Raw genomic sequence first — 21505 nt, forward strand, 5'->3', positions numbered from 1 at the left:
CGTGTGACGTCAGACATAGTGCAGCATGACGCAACCAGCGCAGCGAGCTGTGGGATACGCGACCGCGACCCTTTTGTAGGCCTAAGTGCATGTCGTTTTTTCAATCAAATTGCGTTGGGAACTATTTTTCTCAGGGGAAGGTTACTTGACAAAATATCTGAATATCAACGTAAATATAGGTTTTTAAGATTCTGAAATTAAAAAATAATCGCATACATTTTCTATAGGAATAGAGCCCTCTCGATAATCAATGATAGATGACCTCCAGTCCATCTATCAAATGTTACTATTGCTTAAGAAGAGAGCAGCATTATCTTCTGGAAATGTGAACAGACTAGTTTGTCTGAGGAACTGGCTCAGTGGGAATAAATAGGTGACCTGCAGCTCTATGGGTTTACTTCATATATTGAGGCTATGCCTTTAAAAGTCTATAAAATGCAGTGCAGTTTTTCTTTGAACTTTGTTAACTTTTACAGTTTAGTTAAATTAATCTGATTAATCTAACTGCATTTACGGGGAACTTTTTCAGGAGGTCATTTAACACAGTAGGTGTGTTTCTGAAAATGACTGTGCAGCTGAAACCATTCAAAACTAAACCAATTTCTACATAGGAAGAATGAATTAAATGAATTAACAATAAACAAATGTAAGCTAATTTACCTTAAACTATATTGTTCAACAGTGGTAAGTGAATTTGTTCCTTAATTATTTTACCGTGTTATTCTAAAACAGTAAATTAAACTCCTACGACCTCGTACATTCATAATGAAGAAGCGAAAAATCTTGAGACGCTGGAATTTAAATTCAAACAAGATGATTGAAGGATTTCCTTGAGATTTTTACACACATTGTGGTAGAATTTCACTCATGTGTAAATGGTTTATGTTATTTTAATATTTTATTAAATATGCGATTAGTGAAACATAGAGATGAATCCCGATAAAAAAAAACATTATGGTTTTACATTCCCAATTGAAACCATTTCTATTTTGTATTTTAGAAACATTCTTCAATATTAAACAAACACAAAAACATAACACTTGTACCGCACACCACAAATAACATAGGACAGGAAATTCACTGATCTCAATGTACTAAATTACACCTTGTAGTGGTGCTATTGGAATATACAGAACAGAGGTGATTCAAAGACAGTCACATTGTTATGTCAATTTTAAAACCGATAAGCAAGATTAATGTTGACATATTCTTTTTACTTTGTATATTTTTTAAATGCATTTTCTATTGAATCACTCAAATACACCCTCAACCATAATACAACTTTTAGCACAGAGTAGGCTAACAAAGGAAGAGCTTTTTGTAAAGGCTTTTAGAGGGGGTGTATATTTTTTTCCAATATACTTTCTTTTAATTATAAACAAGAGCAAGTTGATTTTGATTTAACAGTATAAAATGCGTACAGAACTAGTCCTTTGCTACAATATTTTCCACACAGCTTTTGCAATCATTATTACAATATGAATGAATTGATAATGCATCATGTTATTGATACATAATTAAAGACAAATCCCAATGAGTACTGACACCTCACTCTTTGTGTTTGATACAGCATATAATGCAATGTCCTTTTCCAATCATCATTTTTCTCTACTTCCCTGTCACTTCAAATATGTATTTGTCAATAGCCTTCACAATATTAATGTGTACCTTCTGCAACTGGAGATTTGAACAGTTCAGGAAAGTCACAGTAATACAGCATAACAACAAGTACTCAGTGTTTTCTTTAAAGGTGTATCTTCCCTGGTTTTAAGGAAGAAGAAAATATCCGGAGATTTTCTTTTCATGTCTCACTATCATAATTTTCAAAAGGTTTTCAAAACATCAATGCGTGAGATTTTTCAAATGAAAAAAAGCAGTGACAGAAATCGGTCCTGCTGGCAAAACCAGCAGCCTGGGTGGAGGAGGAAGGGGGGACTGCACATCGTTTTTAATAAATCAAGATCGTTATCATAGTTTGTTTGACATTTTTGCAACAAGGCGTGAGAGCGTGAGGTGGAGCTATGCAGTATATGTTAAATTGTGTCACCTGAACAAACCCAGATCCTTCTGTACCAATTTATTACTCCAAAACTCGGGGAGCTGTCTCTTTTCCACAGCCAACCATGTAAGTGTCAATTTCTATATTTGTTTGAATGAATGGTTACCCATTACCCGTTCACTTCCTATTTAACTACTACGTGTCATTTGACCACAGCAGCTGTGTACAGCAGCGTAACATATTGTGGGACAGTGGAGGACCCAACATCCACATGACAGTTAATTAACCCAGATAAACGCACCACACACCTGAGTATATTTCCAAGGAGGCTGTTGAGCACAGTTGTCAAGTGGGTGAATGTGAATGCAGGCTGGGTTGAGTGCTTTTAAAAACCATTTTGACAACAAGGCAAAAGGCAGGGGAGGAGAAGGGGAGGGGCTCTCCAGTGGCATCAGATTCGAGGTGGAGTCTGGTGCGCAGAGGAAGGATTTTGAATCCGTCACTGCCTGATGGCACACAGTTTGTAAGGTTTTGGTGCGTTGGTGACGCCTATGGTTGGTGACAGGTCCACATCTTCAGCACAGATGCCCGGAGGCAGACTGAATTTGAATCTCTGGAGGAGAAGGGTGAAGAACAGGAAGAGCTCCATCTTAGCCAGGGTCTCGCCCAGACACACTCGGCGACCTACAGGACACAAAGACAGGGACGTGTGGGATGGAGTACACATCCAGCAACCCCAAAACAGTGGAATCACCCCCATTTTCTCCACAGCACACCCCAACAGTTGTGGTATTCATTTCCACCTTCCCCGTGCACGATGCACAATTTAAGGCTTTGAGACACTGATATTACATGCCTGATATATTTACACACTGAATATTGGTTGTTTTGTGTCACATCCTTGTAAAGGTCATTAGAAGGGGATTTTGCTGTAGAACACTGACCCAGAACATTCATGGCAGTCACTGAAGTCCCACAGATGTGTGATGTAAAATATTGGCATTGCACTGCAGTCAGGCAGAGACCAGGTCTCCAGGCTTGAGAAGCTAGTCTTCATTAACTGTACATGAAAATTGATATTGATAAGGCTAAGTTAAGGATGTGGCACTGACCTGCTGAAAAGGGCATGAAGGCTTCTCTCTTGACAAATTTTCCCTGAGCGTCCAGGAAATGCTGTGGGTTGAACTTGTGTGGTGTCTCCCAGTGGTTCTTGTCAAAAAGCACAGAGGTGAGCAGAGGAATGACTGGAGTGCCCTGTGTGGGAAAGTTAAGGTTTATTTTACAAGAAAATTATCTTTAATCAGGAAATACTAATGGGAAGTTCTCAGCTCACATTCTCACTCCAGTAACTGTACATTTATTTTCTTAAATGTCCTGAGTGGAGGAGTCCCACACGGCCCAGTCTGAAACCGTTAAACGCAGACTCTCCCCACAAAATTGATCTTTTCAAAGTGAGTAAATTCCACAGTGAACAATGTGGTATTAGGAAGCAGTGCAATGTAATGTATTAAACACTCCCTTTATTATCGAGCCAAAGCATTGAAAGTGAAACTGTTCCTTATAGACATGATGCTATTGACCAAGGAATTGTCTGGTGAGATCTGCGTTGGCCAAAGAGTCAGTCACAGTGTGTGCTGCCTGTATTAGGTGGACTGCTGTGTCGGGTAGGCTCACCTTGGGGATTCTGTAGCCCTTGAAGTCAATGTCTGATTTGGTCTGATGTAGCACATTCATGGGGACCACATTAGCAAACCTCTGGATCTCATGCAGTACTGCATCAGTGTAGGGCATGTCCTTGCGGTCCTCCACCCTTGGGGGGCGCTCTTTCCCAATCACGGCTTGGATCTCAGCATGCACCTTCTCTATAGGCAGGGAGAGGAGACAGTCCACCATTAGAAGTGAAGGGGCAGGGTGGGGACAGTGGTCTGAGGAGTTTACAGCCCTGGACTACACTGGAATTGAGTGTGGCAGTACCTTTAGTATGGGGATTCTGGATGGGGGGATTGCTTGTGGATTGTTGCGCAGAGAGAGCTGTGGGGGGGGGGGGAGCATGTGCGCTTGTGTTGTAAAGTTTGTTGTGGTTGTTTTCGTTTTGTTTTTTACTCATGCATATGTTTGGCCAGGCCAGTTGTTGCGCTGCAGGAAATCCTGCAATGTGTATATTTTGTGTAAAGCCTTGGTATATCTATAAACAATTTCAAACAATTACTAGAGGAGTTCATTGATCATTTGAGTGGATCAGACGCTATGTCTGTGTATAAGATTCCCAGGATCCTAGTTATTCTGCTTAAATTAAGACCAATATAGGCTTTAAACAACAAATAACGTGTCCATGCAGCTTTCCAGGACCAGTGATGGGGCCTGACCTATATGCCTACGTTTAGATATAGACTAACATGGAGACCCACTAGATGATCAGGCTAGAGGCCCCAAGAGCTCGTGTCTCGACTCACCCTGTATATGAGGGTACTTCATCAGCAGCAGAAGCCCCCAGCGCAGAGTGGATGATGTAGTTTCTGTTCCTGCTTCAAAAAGAGTAACTGCAGTGGACACCATATTCACCTCATGGAAATAAGTATTTGGGTTTTTTGTTTCCTAAACAGAAGGAAAAAATCAAAGTAATGAAATATGAGATGCTTGGAAGGTTTTATGTCTGCCCTCCCACCCGAAAACTGTAAAAATAATTACTTCTGTCTTAGTCTTTTTACATGAATAAAACATGAATACTTATTATCTCCTATAAATGAAACCTTTAAATGACAAGAGCCACAGCAAGATATTAGACGTTAATATTAGGATTAAGATAGTGAAAGAACATCACCTCCTCATGCTGTTTGGCAATGAAAGCGTCAATGAAGCTCCTCAGGTCGTTTCTATCCACAATGTCCTTGCGCTCATGGTAGTAGTTGGAGAAGTACGTCTGAGTCTCTAAATTGTTACGGTACATTTTCTTGAAATCGGCAAGAAAAGACCCCAGGAAAGGAAAGATTTCGTACAGCTGGAAAACCAAACACAACCACAGGATTAGCAAGTACCGATTAGCAGGATAAAGGCTCAGTGTAGAGTAAACTACTTTTGACCAAGAGTTAAACTAGAGTAAGATGATCAGAGTAAAGAAAAAGGCCAGACTTCTAACTGTACAGACTGTAGTTAACTTTGGCCAGGCTGAAACTCGGGCATGTTGTTTCACTTCTCCTGGAAAAGGTCAATACAGAAACCCAGTCAGTTCAATCAGGGATTTAAAATTATACAACCAAACCAAACTGAGGCCATGAACTACATTATTAATTAATGAGCCTGACCCTTAAAACTTTAAATGCATGTGTTTACAGAAGCATGTGATTTGTGACCACACAGAATCATGAAGAGGACAATGTCCCCGGAGTCTCATACCTGCATCGCAGGGGAGAGGAAAAGCTTAATATTCTGGCTGAGAAGCTGCTGGAGTCGTAGGAACTGGGAGTTGCTGTAGTCAAACCGGTCTCCAAACACAATGGTGCAGATCACATTAGACACTGCTGAGGTGATGTTAATGGTGGGGTCAAACGGGTCACCTTAGAGGAAACACGAAGCACGGAACACACTTACACAAGATCTAAAACACTCAGATCATATCCACTCCCTCAGACCTAAAACACGGTCCTCTATCAGCATCAGTTTCTCATGATCGTTAAACCAGTACATCTTTTTATTACAATTACTTCTGTGGGGTTTTATATAAGTATATGTAGTTTTTTCCCCAGAGGGTACAAAGTCTTCTGTTCAGTTTGAACATGAAACTCAACAAATAAAATGCAATCACTGGGATTTGGAGTAGAAACACTTTACACCACCAAGCATAAGTACCATTGAATTAAGGGCTGGTTTCACAGGCAGAGATTAGCTCTAGTTTGTGACTAGTCAATGTGACTGTAGGCTGAACAGTGCAAGACTAGTACTGATCGAGGTCTGAGAAACTGTCTGAAGCACTCTTGGTAAAAATAGTACAATTGGCAGTCAATTGACTTAGTTTAAAACTTGTACTGTTTTCCTCATACTAATGTATTTTTAATACAGAAATAAATGTCTCACTTCTTGTTAACTTTATTGAAAGGTGAACTAGACAATACATGTTACTGACAGAAAAACACTATAATGTGCCAACAAGCAAAGGTTAATTATCCTGTCAACAAATTAAGTGTACTAAACTGTCCAAATGTTAAAGGTTGATACCTAGAATACAACATGTGTAACACTTACATGGAATTAATGTATAACCTGTAAATGGCAAGACATGCCAACTTGCTGATAAGAGAAGCACAGAAACTCCAATGTGTTTCCAAGTAGTATTTTATGTGGCCCTTAAAAAAGCATTAAAGTTCTTTACTTGGTCAGGAATCTCCACCAGAGACCTACAATGTACTTGAGTTTTTTATTTTTTTATTTTTAATATCTAAAATAAATATTCTCTGATACCTTTATGGGACTCAAAGACATCCAACAGACATCGGGCCTCCTCCACTATCCTGTCCTCGATGGTTCTCTTTCCCATGCCGAAATCCCGCAAGGTGGAGAGAGTAAACCTCCGCATGGTCTTCCATGACTCCCCAGATCCAAATACGATGCCTGGAAAAACAAAAAACATAATGAACCTTAAAGATGCTCTCAATGTCTGGGTTCTCTCTGATCTATTCTTGTGCAAAAACATTGCTTATGCAAAACACAGCTGCATTTGCTCTCTAGATAAATTGTATAACCCCTAACCAGAATTATACAGCGGCTACTGGGCTACTATGAAAACAAAGCTGGAGAAACTTCAGCTGAAAGAGTCTGGTTCTCAGGTAGAAAATGATCTCAGTCAAGCAACAGGTTTTCTGATGTATTACTTATCCGTTGGGGAAATTGTACATTAAAACATTAGTTACCGGCGCCTTTCGAAAACACTGTGGACGCATGTGTCATGCCTCTCTCGCCAAAATCATCTGCCTGATTCACCAAGGCCTCCTTCACTGTTTCATATCCAGTCAGGACCACGCACCTTTGCCTGCCCATGTGAAAGGTGAATACATTGCCATACTTCTCTGAAAGCTGTGGCAGCAGAAAGAGGAGAGAGAATAAATACTCAGTCCAAGCATTGACAACAACCAGGACTCACCAGTAATCTTAATTCTTTTAATTTTTCAGCCATCTGGACTTTCCAATTTTTATCTGCTGCATTACTTTTACATAGATTTTGTGAGGGGGGTGGGAGGGTGTTTACTGTTTTTCAGCAGTTGTCAGCAAATTGAGTTCTGGGTTTGCCGAGGAAAAAGTTTTGTTATGTTCGTGTACATAAGGACAGCAAGGTAAGTCAATAATCAAATTTCACATTAGCACAGTCATCATCGCAGCCCTTTCCCCATAGCGGCTGTCAGGGGTAAAACTGACCACACGATAATTAGCCCAGTTGATTCTACAACACACTGCATTGGCTAAACTGAATTTCTACACTGCCCTAGTATGTTTCAAGGGCACTGTTTCAGTAAAGACATATATATTCTTGTTTGTAATTTAATTTATTGATCAGTGTTTTGTTATTAACCTGTTTGTCCTATTATTATTATTATTATTATTATTATTACTACAATGATTCTCTTTCAGTTTAACAAGTTTTCAGTCATTATTAATAATTATCAGATCATTTTTTGTCAAAGTGATGTACTATTAACAAGCAGTAGAGCCAGGACTCAAGGGTAAAAATCTAAACATTGTACGAAACATTTTCACATCCATTTATATTGAATCAACTGCCTCTCGCGAAGATATCAGAACATACGAGCTTTGCACCACATTCTTCTCCTCTCTCCCAAACCTGAACACTCACCTGACATAAAGTTTCATGAGGTTTCTTCAAGTCCAGAATATTGAGGTTCCCGATCACAGGCCAGGCAGCCGGGCCGGGGGGGAACCTGTACACAGATGACTTGGATGGTTTGAAGAGAAAGTAGAAGAAGAAGGCTGTTGTTAAAATGAAGACCAGAGACACTGTGACAGTGTTCGCCAGCAGCACTGCGATCAGAGACATGTTTCCTTGGAGAGTTCCTCTTTGCCTATAGCTACACCTATACTCCTTCACCTGCTTATATACAGAGCTTAACCATTGTCTTGTACCTAGATCAATTGCTGGTTGTGTCCTTCTCCCTTTGCACACTAAGGCAGAGGTTACTACTGTGTGCCAAAGTATTCACAGAACGAATAATGCCTAAACCTTAAAACCACAGCACTTGTATTTCAGTCTTTGCCACAGTTTAGCAATACATGTAAACAAAGGCACTGTGTTTGAATATTGCTGGACACAGTGTGCTATCTAACGGGGGTAAAAGGACTAAGTATACTAAGGACTTAGTATACTAAGTATACTAAGTATAGTCTGAAAGGATGCGTCTTGAGTAAGCGCCGGAATGAGGTCAAGGACTCTGCTGTTTTGACTTCGGTGGGCAGGTCGTTCCACCACTTAGGGGCCAGGGATGAGAAGGAGCGGCTCTGGAGGAAGGAGAGTGGAGAGGAGGCAGAGTTAGTCTTCTGTTACTGGAGGAGTGCAGTGGTCTGGAGGGGATGTATGGAGAGACGAGTTTCTGAAGGTAGCTTGGTGCAGTGTGGTCGAGACAGCGGTAGGTGAGTGTCAGTGTCTTGAACTGAATGAACTTTTTCAGGAGGTCATTTAACACAGTAGGCGTGTTTCTGAAAATGACAGTGCAGCTGAAACCGTGACGTGGTCCCCTGATTTGCAGCTATTGCCTTTGCCTTAAATAACCTATTATGTTTCCTTCACACATTTCTATATGTGTTATTGAATGGAGTAAAGGGATATTTAAGACTTCTTGTACTACAATGCGAGTCATTTCCGGTACCAAATATTTCATGCTTGTTACTTTATTCTGAGTAAATATGTGTACACAGACATGGAGTTAAAATCATCAACATGATGACATCAACAAAAACACGTATTTACCTTGCTACATCTTCAGTACAATTAGCTTAACAGGCCGCATGAATATAAATATATAAATATATAAATCCCATTCAGAAAGGGAAGACAATACTCCAAAGCTCTGAGCACTGAATACTGGGGAAGACGTATAACCCTCTCCTATTCATGGGCCTTGAGAAAGCCTCTCTGAACCTGGAATGACAGACTGTGCAGGATTGTGACTTACCAGGCGGCACGGCAAGGGTGAGCAGGCAGGCTATTCCCCCGATGGCCAGGAAGGCGCTCTGCGAGAGTCTGCGGCTGAAGGGCAGGAAGAGCAGGACCAGTGAGCGCGCGGGGATCTCCACCAGACCGAAGATGCACTGCGTCAGGTACACATCCACCCCCAGGTCTGAGATGCCCAGAGACAGGCCGTAGTACACCAGGACGTTCACAAACCTGCAACCCCCACCCCAAAGGCATTGATAAAGCAGGCTTGAGATGCACCTTCCTCATTGACGAGACTGCTTTTCAGGGTTGTTCACCGGGAGCCACTTCATTACTCCACACCTCCATCAGAGGGAGCTCTTGACTGTCTGAGGGGAGGGTGGTGGTGAGGGGAGCAGTTTAACAGGGTTTTCAGTGTTCAGGAAACACAGGCCCAAACAGGACAGTGTGGGCGTCACATTCACTGAAAGGGTTTACGAATGTGTGTGAAGACAGAACCCAATCACATTGCCTGGTTAAATCATGACATAAGGAAATCCTGGAACAAGGGAGAAGCCAGTGTCATGGGGGACTTTCATCTTTCTCTGATAGATCACTGATAGATGCTGAGTGCATGAAGCAGGTCACGGACATCCCTATCCTAGACTTATCAAGTCTGCACAAACCAGTTTATAATTTGTTCCTTTACATCTTTCATTCATAGGGATTATTCATCCTGACTAGAATCATTACTCCCTTAGCTTGGGGGAGGCAGAGTGTTGTCTGACACACGTGTGGGCAGGCTGCTCGTCTCCTCTCAGACAGCCCAAACAGACACTCACAGTCATTCTTATCACAATCATTATTACTATTATTGTCTGATGCCTCCATCCAAGATAATGCAATCGTACTATAAACAATAGTAAAATGTTATACCACTAGAGGTGTGTCCACAAGATAAACAAGAATAGAATGCTTTGTACCTAAAATTAAATCCAAAAGTGATTGACATTTGCCCTCTGATCAAACTTTGAGGTCCACGTGTCCAGCTGATGTTGCCTCCCCAGTCAATCTGTTTTAAAGCTGTCTGCTCTTGTTCCAGTACACCTCTCTGAATATTAACTGCACAATACACTGTTTATATGCGGCAGCACTTTAAACTCTGCTGTACAGACATCCACGTCAAGAGCACCTGTCGCACACCAGATCCCACTGCAGAGAGACACAAGACACAGTCAGGCACACCGCACTGCCCCAGTATCACCCGACGCCAGACGATTCTGCCCACACTGTGAAAACCAGCAACATCTGCCATATAAGCATATTTATCTTATTCTGATGGTGCACTGCATGTGGGCCCAGATGACCAGCTACTTATCCTGTGAATGCATATACACGTGTTATAAAAGAAAAAACGAAGAGGAAAAACTTTTGTAGGCTGCAGGAGTCATAAACATTTAGCATTTTAGCTGCCCCCCCATTGGTTAAATTAATACAAAATAGTAACAGTTCAAAGGAAAACCAAATGAGGGGCAAAGGTGAGAGAATACAAGAGACTTGAATTGCGCCTATATATATATAAACTAATGTTTGCATATTCAAATCACAATCTGTTACAAGGAAAAATACCAAGAGCAGGAACTATCCTTGCCTTTTCAATATTGTATGGACCTAAGCAGTTTTGGGATCTGAACATTCTTCAAAACTGTATTACAAAGCTGGGAATGCCAGGTGTAGAGCATAGGAGATAGGTCAGGTCTGGCAAGGAGTCAAGGGCCGGCAAACAGGAACAACAGGGGCAAAGCAGTATTCGTGGTCAAGGGAACTAGCAGGTGGTCGAGAGATCGGGCGAACAGACTGGTCAGGAGAATCCAAAAGCCGGCGGTAAAAAAAAAAAAACCCACAAGGGACTGGTACACAAGAAGACTACACACTGGCATACAAGGCTCAGCGATGTCACTATACAGAGAACAAGACCACAATAAGAAACTGCAGCAAAGGGAGTTAAATAAGTGAAGCAGAAGGATGCAGGAGATGGAGGAGGGAGTGTAGTCCAATGGGAGTAAAGGGTTGACTGAAGAAGTACACATGGTGATGAGGAATGTTCATTGGATAATTGTACTTGTTGCTGTGGAATGTCAGAAGCTGTGGCTGGAATTCTGCAGATGATGACCTCTGCTAGTTGACTGGAGAAGTGTGGGGTGAATGCATCACATATATAGACATCTGTAGTTGTGAATTCATGATTTCAAACAAGTGTGAAAAATTATATGCATATTGCTTTAATTGTTGTTCCAACATGTGGTAATGTGTCACACTTTCATTTTCAGACTCATCCTTCCCTTTTAAATGGGATGTCACATGGAATCTAAGTGCTTATGAAATAATGCTAATTTGTTGTAGATGTGGTCATATGTGTTTTCAAATCTTTTGGATGCAATATCTCATGGAAATCATTTGGAGTAAATCAATCTAGTAGTCACATTTATTGTTTGGTGCAAATTAGATAAGAGCACTATTTTCTACTATGTCTGATATGACTCCAGCAGCCTATTGACATAATGCAGAAAGTCATCTTGCTTCCTGTTTTTTTGTCACTGGAAAGCCAAGCAGCAGTAGCACACAAGGCAGTTCACATCCTCACCACAGTAGAGTCTCTGTTAAGTGTCTTTTATTATTAGAAATTACAGATTACCTGCCCAGACTGCCAGGAAGCAGCATGTTCAAATGTAAGCAAATATAGCAGTCTCCTTCAAAACATCAGCTGTTGCCTTTTATATTCTCAGGAATCTTATTTTTCCACACATTTCATAAACGATTTTGTGACATAATTTGGAAGACGCCTAAGAATTATTTAATTTGATGTTAATATTTCTATTCCATGTCTATTCCATGTTTTGTTTGTGACTGAAAAGCAGCATATATATATATATATATATACAGAACGGGTCACTGTAATGACTTAAATATAATGTCTTAAGCTTTTAAAAGTGTTTCTCTGCCTCTGATGATGGTGATAATAATAATAAGAAATAGAAGTAGTAGTAGAAGAAGAATACATATAGAATATATATGTACCATAAATTAATTCCAAGCCAACATAGTAGGTACATATTATCAGGAAGAATAAAAAAAAAAAATCATTCTCACTATTAATATATGCTAAATATAATTATACATATAATTATATAATATTATATTTTAAAGATATATGCAAAATTGGAAATATAAGCATACAGAACTGGATTCAAACAGCACTTCATTGTTCCTGGGCCAGATAAACATAGAAAAACTAAAACCTTCTTTGCATGGGAAGATAAATCTGGTAACTGAGCACCAAGGGTTTTTGGTGTCTGAATATCTGTTCATTCAAGCTTTTATTGAAATGTATTGATCTTCGATATCAAAATTCAACGCAGCTGTTCTTACTGTTGAGAGTCAATATGGTAAGTGTACCGTCATCCTGTTGGACACCGACTTTGCTTGAGCTCGTCTAGTGGTGGGATTTAGGGACATCGATTAGCCTAAATCATGGAGATGTGTTCATCTCCGAGGAGAGTGTTGGCCACTTCCAGTCACCAGGATTGAGACGGATGTTGTTATTTCCCTTAATAAATCAACCATAACTGGTCGATTATGATATCAATGACACCACTTGACGTAATAAACATTCATTAACATACCAAACTAGACTTACTTCTGAGACAGTGGTGCTGTGGAAGATCTCTGTGCTGTAGATCCAGCCTGACTCGCATCCATTTCTCTCAGGACTCTTTTCTCTGTGGCATTTGGACCAGAACAAGACCGCACTGGATCCAGCGAAGAGACGCTGGAGTTCAGGCTGGAGTCCCGGGTCCAGGTCTCTGCTGTCTGGGCATCGTGGTGCCGCTGTGCCGGGCAGTGGTGCGGGGGCACAGCGCCGGTGAAGACGCTCACTAGCATGTGAAAAGCCAAGAAGATCTGCGGCAGGCAAATCCAAATGTACAGGATCTTCTGATACTTTCCAAAGCCACCGATTGCAGACAGTATCTGATCGAAATTCATATTTTAATGTTATAATAATTTAAACACTTTAAAAGAAGAAGAAAAATAATGTGTTTTAGGCGTTTATTTTAGGTATTGATACATTTTAAATTGGAAGAAAAAAATAAACAGACAACTTTCTTTCTGTTATTTAATGTAAGTGAAATGTGTCCATCTATGACTGTATTAGAGCTCTAACTAAACTGTCTACACATGTGGATGGGGGTGTCCTTCTCTTATTTAAATATATTTGAATATTCCAGTCCTGGCTTTGTATTTCAAACAGTTTGTGCATTATTCACTGTCTGCATTGGAATATAACAAATACCGATCCATGCGTCTGGTACTCCACATATCCCTGTCAATACTTGCTAATCAATAAACTCTGTCTTGACTTTATGAAACACTGAAGGTAACCCATCGGATTACAAAACAGACACATTTAAAAACACTGAGATAAAATGCCCCATGACTTACATGCTTAATCAGAAATATACAGCACAGAATATATTATTTGAACATTTTAGCATTATGGGTTACAGAATTCAATGACTTCTGACACCTCAGTCTCTGTGTTTGATACTCAATACAAGGGACTTTTTTTCCCCCCATCCTCTACACTTTTCTGATTTTATTATCCTACTTCCCTGTCACTTAAAAGATGTAGCCTATTTGTCAATAGCCTTCACAATATTAATTTGTACCTTCTGGAAGTGGGGTTTGAAACACTTCAGGAAAGTCACAGGAATACAGCATAACTCAAAATACTCAATGTTATCTTTAAATGCGCACCTTCCCTGGTTTTAAGGAACAAATACATTTGAAAGGTCTTAATATAAGCGGATTTTTTTTCATGTCACACTACATGGTAAATTGTGTTGTGCCACCTGAACGAATCCAGTTCCTTCTGTACTGATTTATTACTCTAAATCTCTGAGCCGTCTCTTTTCAGCGGCCAACCATGTAAGTGTCGATGGACAATTTCTGTATTTGTGTAAAACAATTATTTATGTTACCCGATTGTGGTTTGTTATCGTTCACATCCTAGTTAACTACCTAAGTGTCATTTGACCACAGCAGCTATGTACAGCAGCGCAATGCATTGTGGGATAGTGGAGGATCCAACATCCACATCACAGTTAACTAACCCAGATACACGCACCACAGACCTGAGTAGAGACCATTTTGACAACAAGGCAAAAGGCAGGGGAGGAGAAGGGGAGGGGCTCTCCAGTGGCATCAGATTCGAGGTGGAGTCTGGTGCGCAGAGGAAGGATTTTGAATCCGTCACTGCCTGATGGCACACAGTTTGTAAGGTTTTGGTGCGTTGGTGACGCCTATGGTTGGCGAAAGGTCCACATCTTCAGCTCGGACGCCCGGAGGCAGACTGAATTTGAATCTCTGGAGGAGAAGGGTGAAGAACAGGAAGAGCTCCATCCTAGCCAGGGTCTCGCCAAGACACACTCGGCGACCTACAGGACACAAAGACAGGGACGTGTGGGATGGAGTACAAATCCAGCAACCCCAAAACAGTGGAATCACCCCCATTTTCTCCACAGCACACCCCAACAGTTGTGGTATTCATTTCCACCTTCCCCGTGCACGATGCACAATTTAAGGCTTTGAGACACTGATTGATGTCTGAAACATTATTGCACCGGATGTTGGTGGGTTTTGTGTCACATCCTTGTACAGGTCAGTAGAAGGTGATTCTAACTTGGCTACCCAACATGCATGTTGTGCTGTAGAACACTGACCCAGAACATTCATGGCAGTCACTGAAGTCCCACAGATGTGTGATGTAAAATATTGGAATTGCACTGCAGTCAGGCAGAGACCAGGTCTCCAGGCTTGAGAAGCTAGTCTTCATTAACTGTACATGAAAATTGACATTGATAAGGCTAAATTAAGGATGTGGCACTGACCTGCTGAAAAGGGCATGAAGGCTTCTCTCTTGACAAATTTTCCCTTAGCGTCCAGGAAGTGCTGTGGGTTGAACTTGTGTGGTGTCTCCCAGTGGTTCTTGTCAAAAAGCACAGAGGTGAGCAGAGGAATGACTGGAGTGCCCTGTGTGGGAAAGTTAAGGTTTATTTTACAAGAAAATTATCTTTAATCAGGAAATACTAATGGGAAGTTCTCAGCTCACATTCTCACTCCAGTAACTGTACATTTATTTTCTTAAATGTCCTGAGTGGAGGAGTCCCACACGGCCCAGTCTGAAACCGTTAAACGCAGACTCTCCCCACAAAATTGATCTTTTCAAAGTGAGTAAATTCCACAGTGAACAATGTTGTATTAGGAAGCAGTGCAATGTAATGCATTAAACACTCTATTACTTTATTATCGAGCCAAAGCATTGAAAGTGAAACTGTTCCTTACAGACATGATGCTAATGACCAAGGAATTGTCTGGTGAGATTTGCGTTGGCCAGAGAGTCAGTCACAGTATGCGCTGTCTGTGTGAGGTGGACTGCTGTGTCGGGGAGGCTCACCTTGGGGATTCTGTAGCCCTTGAAGTCAATGTCTGATTTGGTCTGATGTAGCACATTCATGGGGACCACATTAGCAAACCTCTGGATCTCATGTAGTACTGCATCAGTGTAGGGCATGTCCTTGCGGTCCTCCACCCTTGGGGGGCGCTCTTTCCCAATCACAGCTTGGATCTCAGCATGCACCTTCTCTATAGGCAGGGAGAGGAGACAGTCCACCATTACAAGTGAAGGGGCAGGGTGGGGACAGTGGTCTGAAGAGTTTACAGCCCTGTACTACACTGGAATTGAGTGTGGCAGTACCTTTAGTATGGGGATTCTGGATGGGGGGGTTGCTTGTGGATTGTTGAGCAGAGAGAGCTGGGGGGGGTCTTAAATTAAGACCAATATAGACTTTAAACAACAAATAACGTGTCTATGCAGCTTTCCAGGACCAGTGATGGGGCCTGACCTATATGCCTACGCTTAGATATAGACTAACATGGAGACCCACTAGATGATCAGGCTAGAGGCCCCAAGAGCTCATGTCTTGACTCACCCTGTATATGAGGGTACTTCATCAGCAGCAGAAGCCCCCAGCGCAGAGTGGTTGATGTAGTTTCTGTTCCCGCACCAAAAAGGTTCCCTGCAGTGGACACCATGTTCACCTCATTGAAATAAGTATTTGGGTTTTTTATTTCCTAAAAAGAAGGAAAAAATCAAAGTAATGAAATATGAGATGCTTGGAAGGTTTTATGTCTGCCCTCCCACCCGAAAACTGTACAAATAATTACTTCAGTCTTAGTCTTTTTATATGAATAAAACATGAATACTTATTATCTTCTGTAGTTTGAAACCTTTAAATGACCAGAGTCACAGGAAGATATTTGTCATTAATATTAGGATTAAAATATTGAAAGAACATCACCTCCTCCTGCTGTTTGGCAATGAAAGCATCAATGAAGCTCCTCAGGTCGTTTCTATCCACAATGTCCTTGCGCTCATGGTAGTAGTTGGAGAAGTACATCTGAGTCTCTAAATTATTACTGGACATTTTCTTGAAATTGGCAAGAAAAGACCCCAGGAAAGGAAAGATTTCGTACAGCTGGAAAACCAAACACAACAACAGGATCAGTACCGTATAGCAGGATAAAGGCTCAGTGTAGAGTAAACTACCTTTGACCAAGAGTTAATCTAGAGTAAGATGATCAGAGTAAAGAAAAAGGCCAGACTTCTAACTGTACAGACTGTAGTTAACTTTGGCCAGGCTGAAACTCGGGCATGTTGTTTAACTTCTCCTGGAAGAGGTCAATACAGAAACATAGTCAGTTCAATCAGGGATTTAAAATTATACAACCAAACCAAACTGAGGCCATGAACTGCATTTTGAATTAATGTGCCTGACCCAACATTAAAGGCATGTGTTAAATGAAGGGTGTGATTTGTGACCACACAGAATCATGGAGAGGACAATGTCCCTGGAGTCTCATACCCGCATCGCAGGGGAGATGCCAAGCTTAATATTCTGTCTAAGAAGTTGCTGGAGTCGTAGGAACTGGGGGTCGCTGTAGTCAAACCGGTCTCCAAACACAATGGTGCAGATCACATTAGACACCGCTGAGTTGATGTTAATGATGGGGTCAAACGAGTCACCTTAGAGGAAACACGAAGCACGGAACACACTTACACAAGATCTAAAACACTCAGATCATATCCACTCCCTCAGACCTAAAACACGGTCCTCTATCAGCATCAGTTTCTCCTGCACACCCAACAGGGAGGAAATCCAGTTTCCATGTTCGACACTTACACATATCCAACATAAGAGTGCTTTATGTATATGAGTAGCAGTTTATGAGTAGGGTTAAGGTCTCGAACCCTTAATAGGGCAAAACATTGAATCTCTTGGTGCTCACTGTGCCCAAACGGTGAATTATCTAACTGTACAGATTTGTGGTTTAATTATAACAAATGTACATGATCGTTAAACCAGTACATCTTTTTATTACATTTACTTCTGTGGGGTTTTATATAAATATATGTAGTTTTTTCCCCTGAGGGTACAAAGTCTTCTGTTCAGTTTGAACATGAAACTCAACAAATAAAATGCAATCACTGGGATTTGGAGTAGAAACACTTTACACCACCAAGCATAAGTACCATTGAATTAAGGGCTGGTTTCAAAGGCAGAGATTGGCACTAGTTTGTGACTAGTCAATGTGACTGTAGGCTGAACAGTGCAAGACTAGTACTGATCGAGGTCTGAGAAACTGTCTGAAGCACTCTTGGTAAAAATAGTACAATTGGCAGTCAATTGACTTAGTTTAAAACTTGTACTGTATTCCTCATACTAATTTATTTTTAATCCCAGAAATAAATGTCTCACTTCTTGTTAACTTTATTGAAAGATGAACTAGACAATACATGTTACTGACAGAAAAAACACTATAATGTGCCAACTAGCAAAGGTTAATTATCCTGTCAACAAATTAAGTGTACTAAACTACATGTATAACACTTACATGGAATTCATGTGTAACCTGTAAATGGCAAGGCGTGCCAACTTGCTGATAAGAGAAGCACAGAAACTCCAATGTATTTCCAAGTAGTATTTTATGTGGCCCTTAAAAAAGCATTAAAGTTCTTTACTTGGTCAGGAATCTCCACCAGAGACCTACAATGTACTTGAGTTTTTTGTTTCTTCTGTTTCTTAATATCTAAAATAAATATTCTCTGATACCTTTATGGGACTCAAAGACATCCAACAGACATCGGGCCTCCTCCACTATCCTGTCCTCGATGGTTCTCTTTCCCATGCCGAAATCCCGCAAGGTGGAGAGAGTAAACCTCCGCATGGTCTTCCATGACTCCCCAGATCCAAATACGACGCCTGGAAAAACAAAAAACATAATGAACCTTAAAGATGCTCTCAATGTCTGGGTTCTCTCTGATCTATTCTTGTGCAAAAACATTGCTTATGCAAAACACAGCTGCATTTGCTCTCTAGATAAATTGTATAACCCCTAACCAGAATTATATAGCGGCTACTGGGCTACTATGAAAACAAAGCTGGTGAAACTTCAGATGAAAGAGTCTGGTTCTCAGGTAGAAAATGATCTCAGTCAAGCAACAGGCATTCTGATGTATTACTTATCCGTAGGAGAAATTGTACATTAAAACATTAGTTACCGGCGCCTTTCGAAAACACTGTGGACGCATGCGTCATGCCTCTCTCGCCAAAATCATCTGCCTGATTCACCAAGGCCTCCTTCACTGTTTCATATCCAGTCAGGACCACGCACCTTTGCCTGCCCATGTGAAAGGTGAATACATTGCCATACTTCTCTGAAAGCTGTGGCAGCAGAAAGAGGAGAGAGAATAAATACTCAGTCCAAGCATTGACAACAACCAGGACTCACCAGTAATCTTAATTCTTTTAATTTTTCAGCCATCTGGACTTTCCAATTTTTATCTGCTGCATTACTTTTACATAGATTTTGTGAGGGGGGTGGGAGGGTGTTTACTGTTTTTCAGCAGTTGTCAGCAAATTGAGTTCTGAGTTTGCCGAGGAAAAAGTTTTGTTATGTTTGTGTACATAAGGACAGCAAGGTAAGTCAATAATCAAATTTCACATTAGCACAGTCATCATCGCAGCCCTTTCCCCATAGCGGCTGTCAGGGGTAAAACTGACCACACGATAATTAGCCCAGTTGATTCTACAATACACTGCATTGGCTAAACTGAATTTCTATACTGCCCTAGTATGTTTCAAGGGCACTGTTTCAGTAAAGACATATATATTCTTGTTTGTAATTTAATTTATTGATCAGTGTTTTGTTATTAACCTGTTTGTCCTATTATTATTATTATTACTACTACAATGATTCTCTTTCAGTTTAACAAGTTTTCAGTCATTATTAATAATTATCAGATCATTTTTTGTCAAAATGATGTACTATTAACAAGCAGTAGAGCCAGGACTCAAGGGTAAAAATCTAAACATTGTACGAAACATTTTCACATCCATTTATATTGAATCAACTGCCTCTCACGAAGATATCAGAACATACGAGCTTTGCACCACATTCTTCTCCTCTCTCCCAAACCTGAACACTCACCTGACATAAAGTTTCATGAGGTTTCTTCATGTCCAGAATATTCAGGTTCCCGATCACAGGCCAGCCAGCCGGGCCGGGGGGGAACCTGTACACAGATGACTTGGATGGTTTGAAGAGAAAGTAGAAGAAGAAGGCTGTTGTTAAAATGAAGACCAGAGACACTGTGACAATGTTCGCCAGCAGCACTGCGATCAGAGACATCTTTCCTTGGAGAGTTCCTCTTTGCCTATAGCTACACCTATACTTGTGTGCCTGCTTTTATACAGAGCTTAACCATTGTCTTGTACCTAGATCAATTGCTGGTTGTGTCCTTCTCCCTTTGCACACTAAGGCAGAGGTTACTACTGTGTGCCAAAGTATTCACAGATCGAATAATGCCTAAACCTTAAAACCACAGCACTTGTATTTCAGTCTTTGCCACAGTTTAGCAATACATGTAAACAAAGGCACTGTGTTTGAATATTGCTGGACACAGTGTGCTACAGATCCTGCTAAAAGCTGCACTGCATGTGTCAGTATTATTAACATACTGTGTTTATAATTCAACATGTAACTTTAAAAAGTGTAAAATCTTTGTCTTTTCCAGGATACAGAGAGCTACTGTATCATGTACTCACTGTATCATTGCACCAATGAAGTGTCAATATCCCTGGTCTCTACAGGTGTCTTAGAATTGGGGCAATAACTGCATTGCTCATTAATAAACACTTTTTGTAACTTGTGTATCATCTTGATATCCATGTTGCTATTGAGTGTTAAAAATAAACTCTTTGGATCAGCAGCTCTGTTGGCAGTCATGGCTACTGGTCTGCCTTAATTCTGTTAAATTACTTCCACTGTATTTTGTTCAGTTTTTACCATTTGCACCTTTTTAAATCATTATTCAGCATTCACTTTTAATCATTTTATTTATATAGCGATGTTGATACTCTTGTAATATTGTGTAAATGCAGTATGCTGTGTGTGTTAGCATTCGTATGAGCATGGGAACATGGGTGAAGGTTACTCTTTTCTACACTTTTCTGTACTGTTTTGTAAGCTAATCAAATAGTTTCACATCTAACACATTGACCCTGAATGTATTCCATTAGTCTTATGCAAAGTGGGGAAAAAAGAACTAACTATATCATTGTGCTTACAATAACATGAGCTGAAGTGCAGGGTAAATGTAAAGGTTGCATTATGGTTGCTGGTTTAGTAAGGGACATTTCAATTGGTCCTCTGCCAATAAGTGTTCCTTTATCCTCTCACCTGATCACCTCACCGGCAGACAAACACTGAACTCTCACACAGAGGAATACACCTGCCAATCATCAATGTGCTGAAACCAGGTAACAGGCTGCAGTGTTTGGGCAGTAACATTGTGTGCATAGCGGTTCATGTGACTGAGGCACAGGTCAGGCACACACCAAGTCCATCATAGTGCCCAACGACACAAACACACCCAACCAATCAGAGCACATGTGATTCTTTGCTTTATTAGTTTCATTTTACATTATTTTTAAACACACAGAGAGACCACTTTCCTGTCTGGTTCACTGTATTCTCTCACCCTGATCCTGTGGTCCAACTGTCCTACTGGATTTTGCTTCAAACCAAGTTCCCAGTTAGTACTGATAGCTCATAGTACTGATAACTTGACTTTTTAAATGGCTAAACTTGCAAAATGTTAGATATTTTATAATGAACTTAAACTCTCTAAATGTTTAAAATAACTAAAAATCTTTGATTGGGCAAATTACGAGGTTCAATTGAGGAGCCAT

At 40.7% G+C, this 21505-nt stretch overlaps 2 protein-coding genes and 1 pseudogene across 2 annotated transcripts; all 3 read right to left on the minus strand.

Moving 5' to 3' along the window:
* The window catches only part of LOC136762752 (solute carrier family 22 member 6-like), a 32196-nt pseudogene extending 19011 nt beyond the window's left edge, over window positions 1-13185 (minus strand).
* Window positions 873-8193, minus strand: LOC136763535 (cytochrome P450 2K1-like). The gene is made up of 9 exons (XM_066717598.1): window positions 7842-8193; window positions 6904-7066; window positions 6455-6604; window positions 5393-5553; window positions 4821-4997; window positions 4453-4594; window positions 3674-3861; window positions 3112-3253; window positions 873-2683 (listed from the first exon to the last, which is right to left on the minus strand). The coding sequence occupies exons 1-9, from the start codon at window positions 8040-8042 to the stop codon at window positions 2499-2501; spliced, it is 1509 nt and encodes a 502-aa protein (XP_066573695.1). The 5' UTR covers window positions 8043-8193; the 3' UTR covers window positions 873-2498.
* A 42-nt stretch (window positions 13186-13227) lies between the features above and the next one.
* Window positions 13228-20073, minus strand: LOC136763534 (cytochrome P450 2K1). Its single transcript, XM_066717597.1, has 9 exons — window positions 19743-20073; window positions 18814-18976; window positions 18365-18514; window positions 17117-17277; window positions 16553-16729; window positions 16184-16325; window positions 15649-15836; window positions 15083-15224; window positions 13228-14629 (listed from the first exon to the last, which is right to left on the minus strand). Exons 1-9 carry the CDS (start codon window positions 19941-19943, stop codon window positions 14445-14447), a joined length of 1509 nt encoding a protein of 502 aa, XP_066573694.1. The 5' UTR covers window positions 19944-20073; the 3' UTR covers window positions 13228-14444.
* Between the last annotated feature and the right edge of the window lie 1432 nt (window positions 20074-21505).

This window comes from Amia ocellicauda, chromosome 11, assembly GCF_036373705.1.
Source record: "Amia ocellicauda isolate fAmiCal2 chromosome 11, fAmiCal2.hap1, whole genome shotgun sequence".
Classification (NCBI taxonomy): domain Eukaryota; kingdom Metazoa; phylum Chordata; class Actinopteri; order Amiiformes; family Amiidae; genus Amia; species Amia ocellicauda.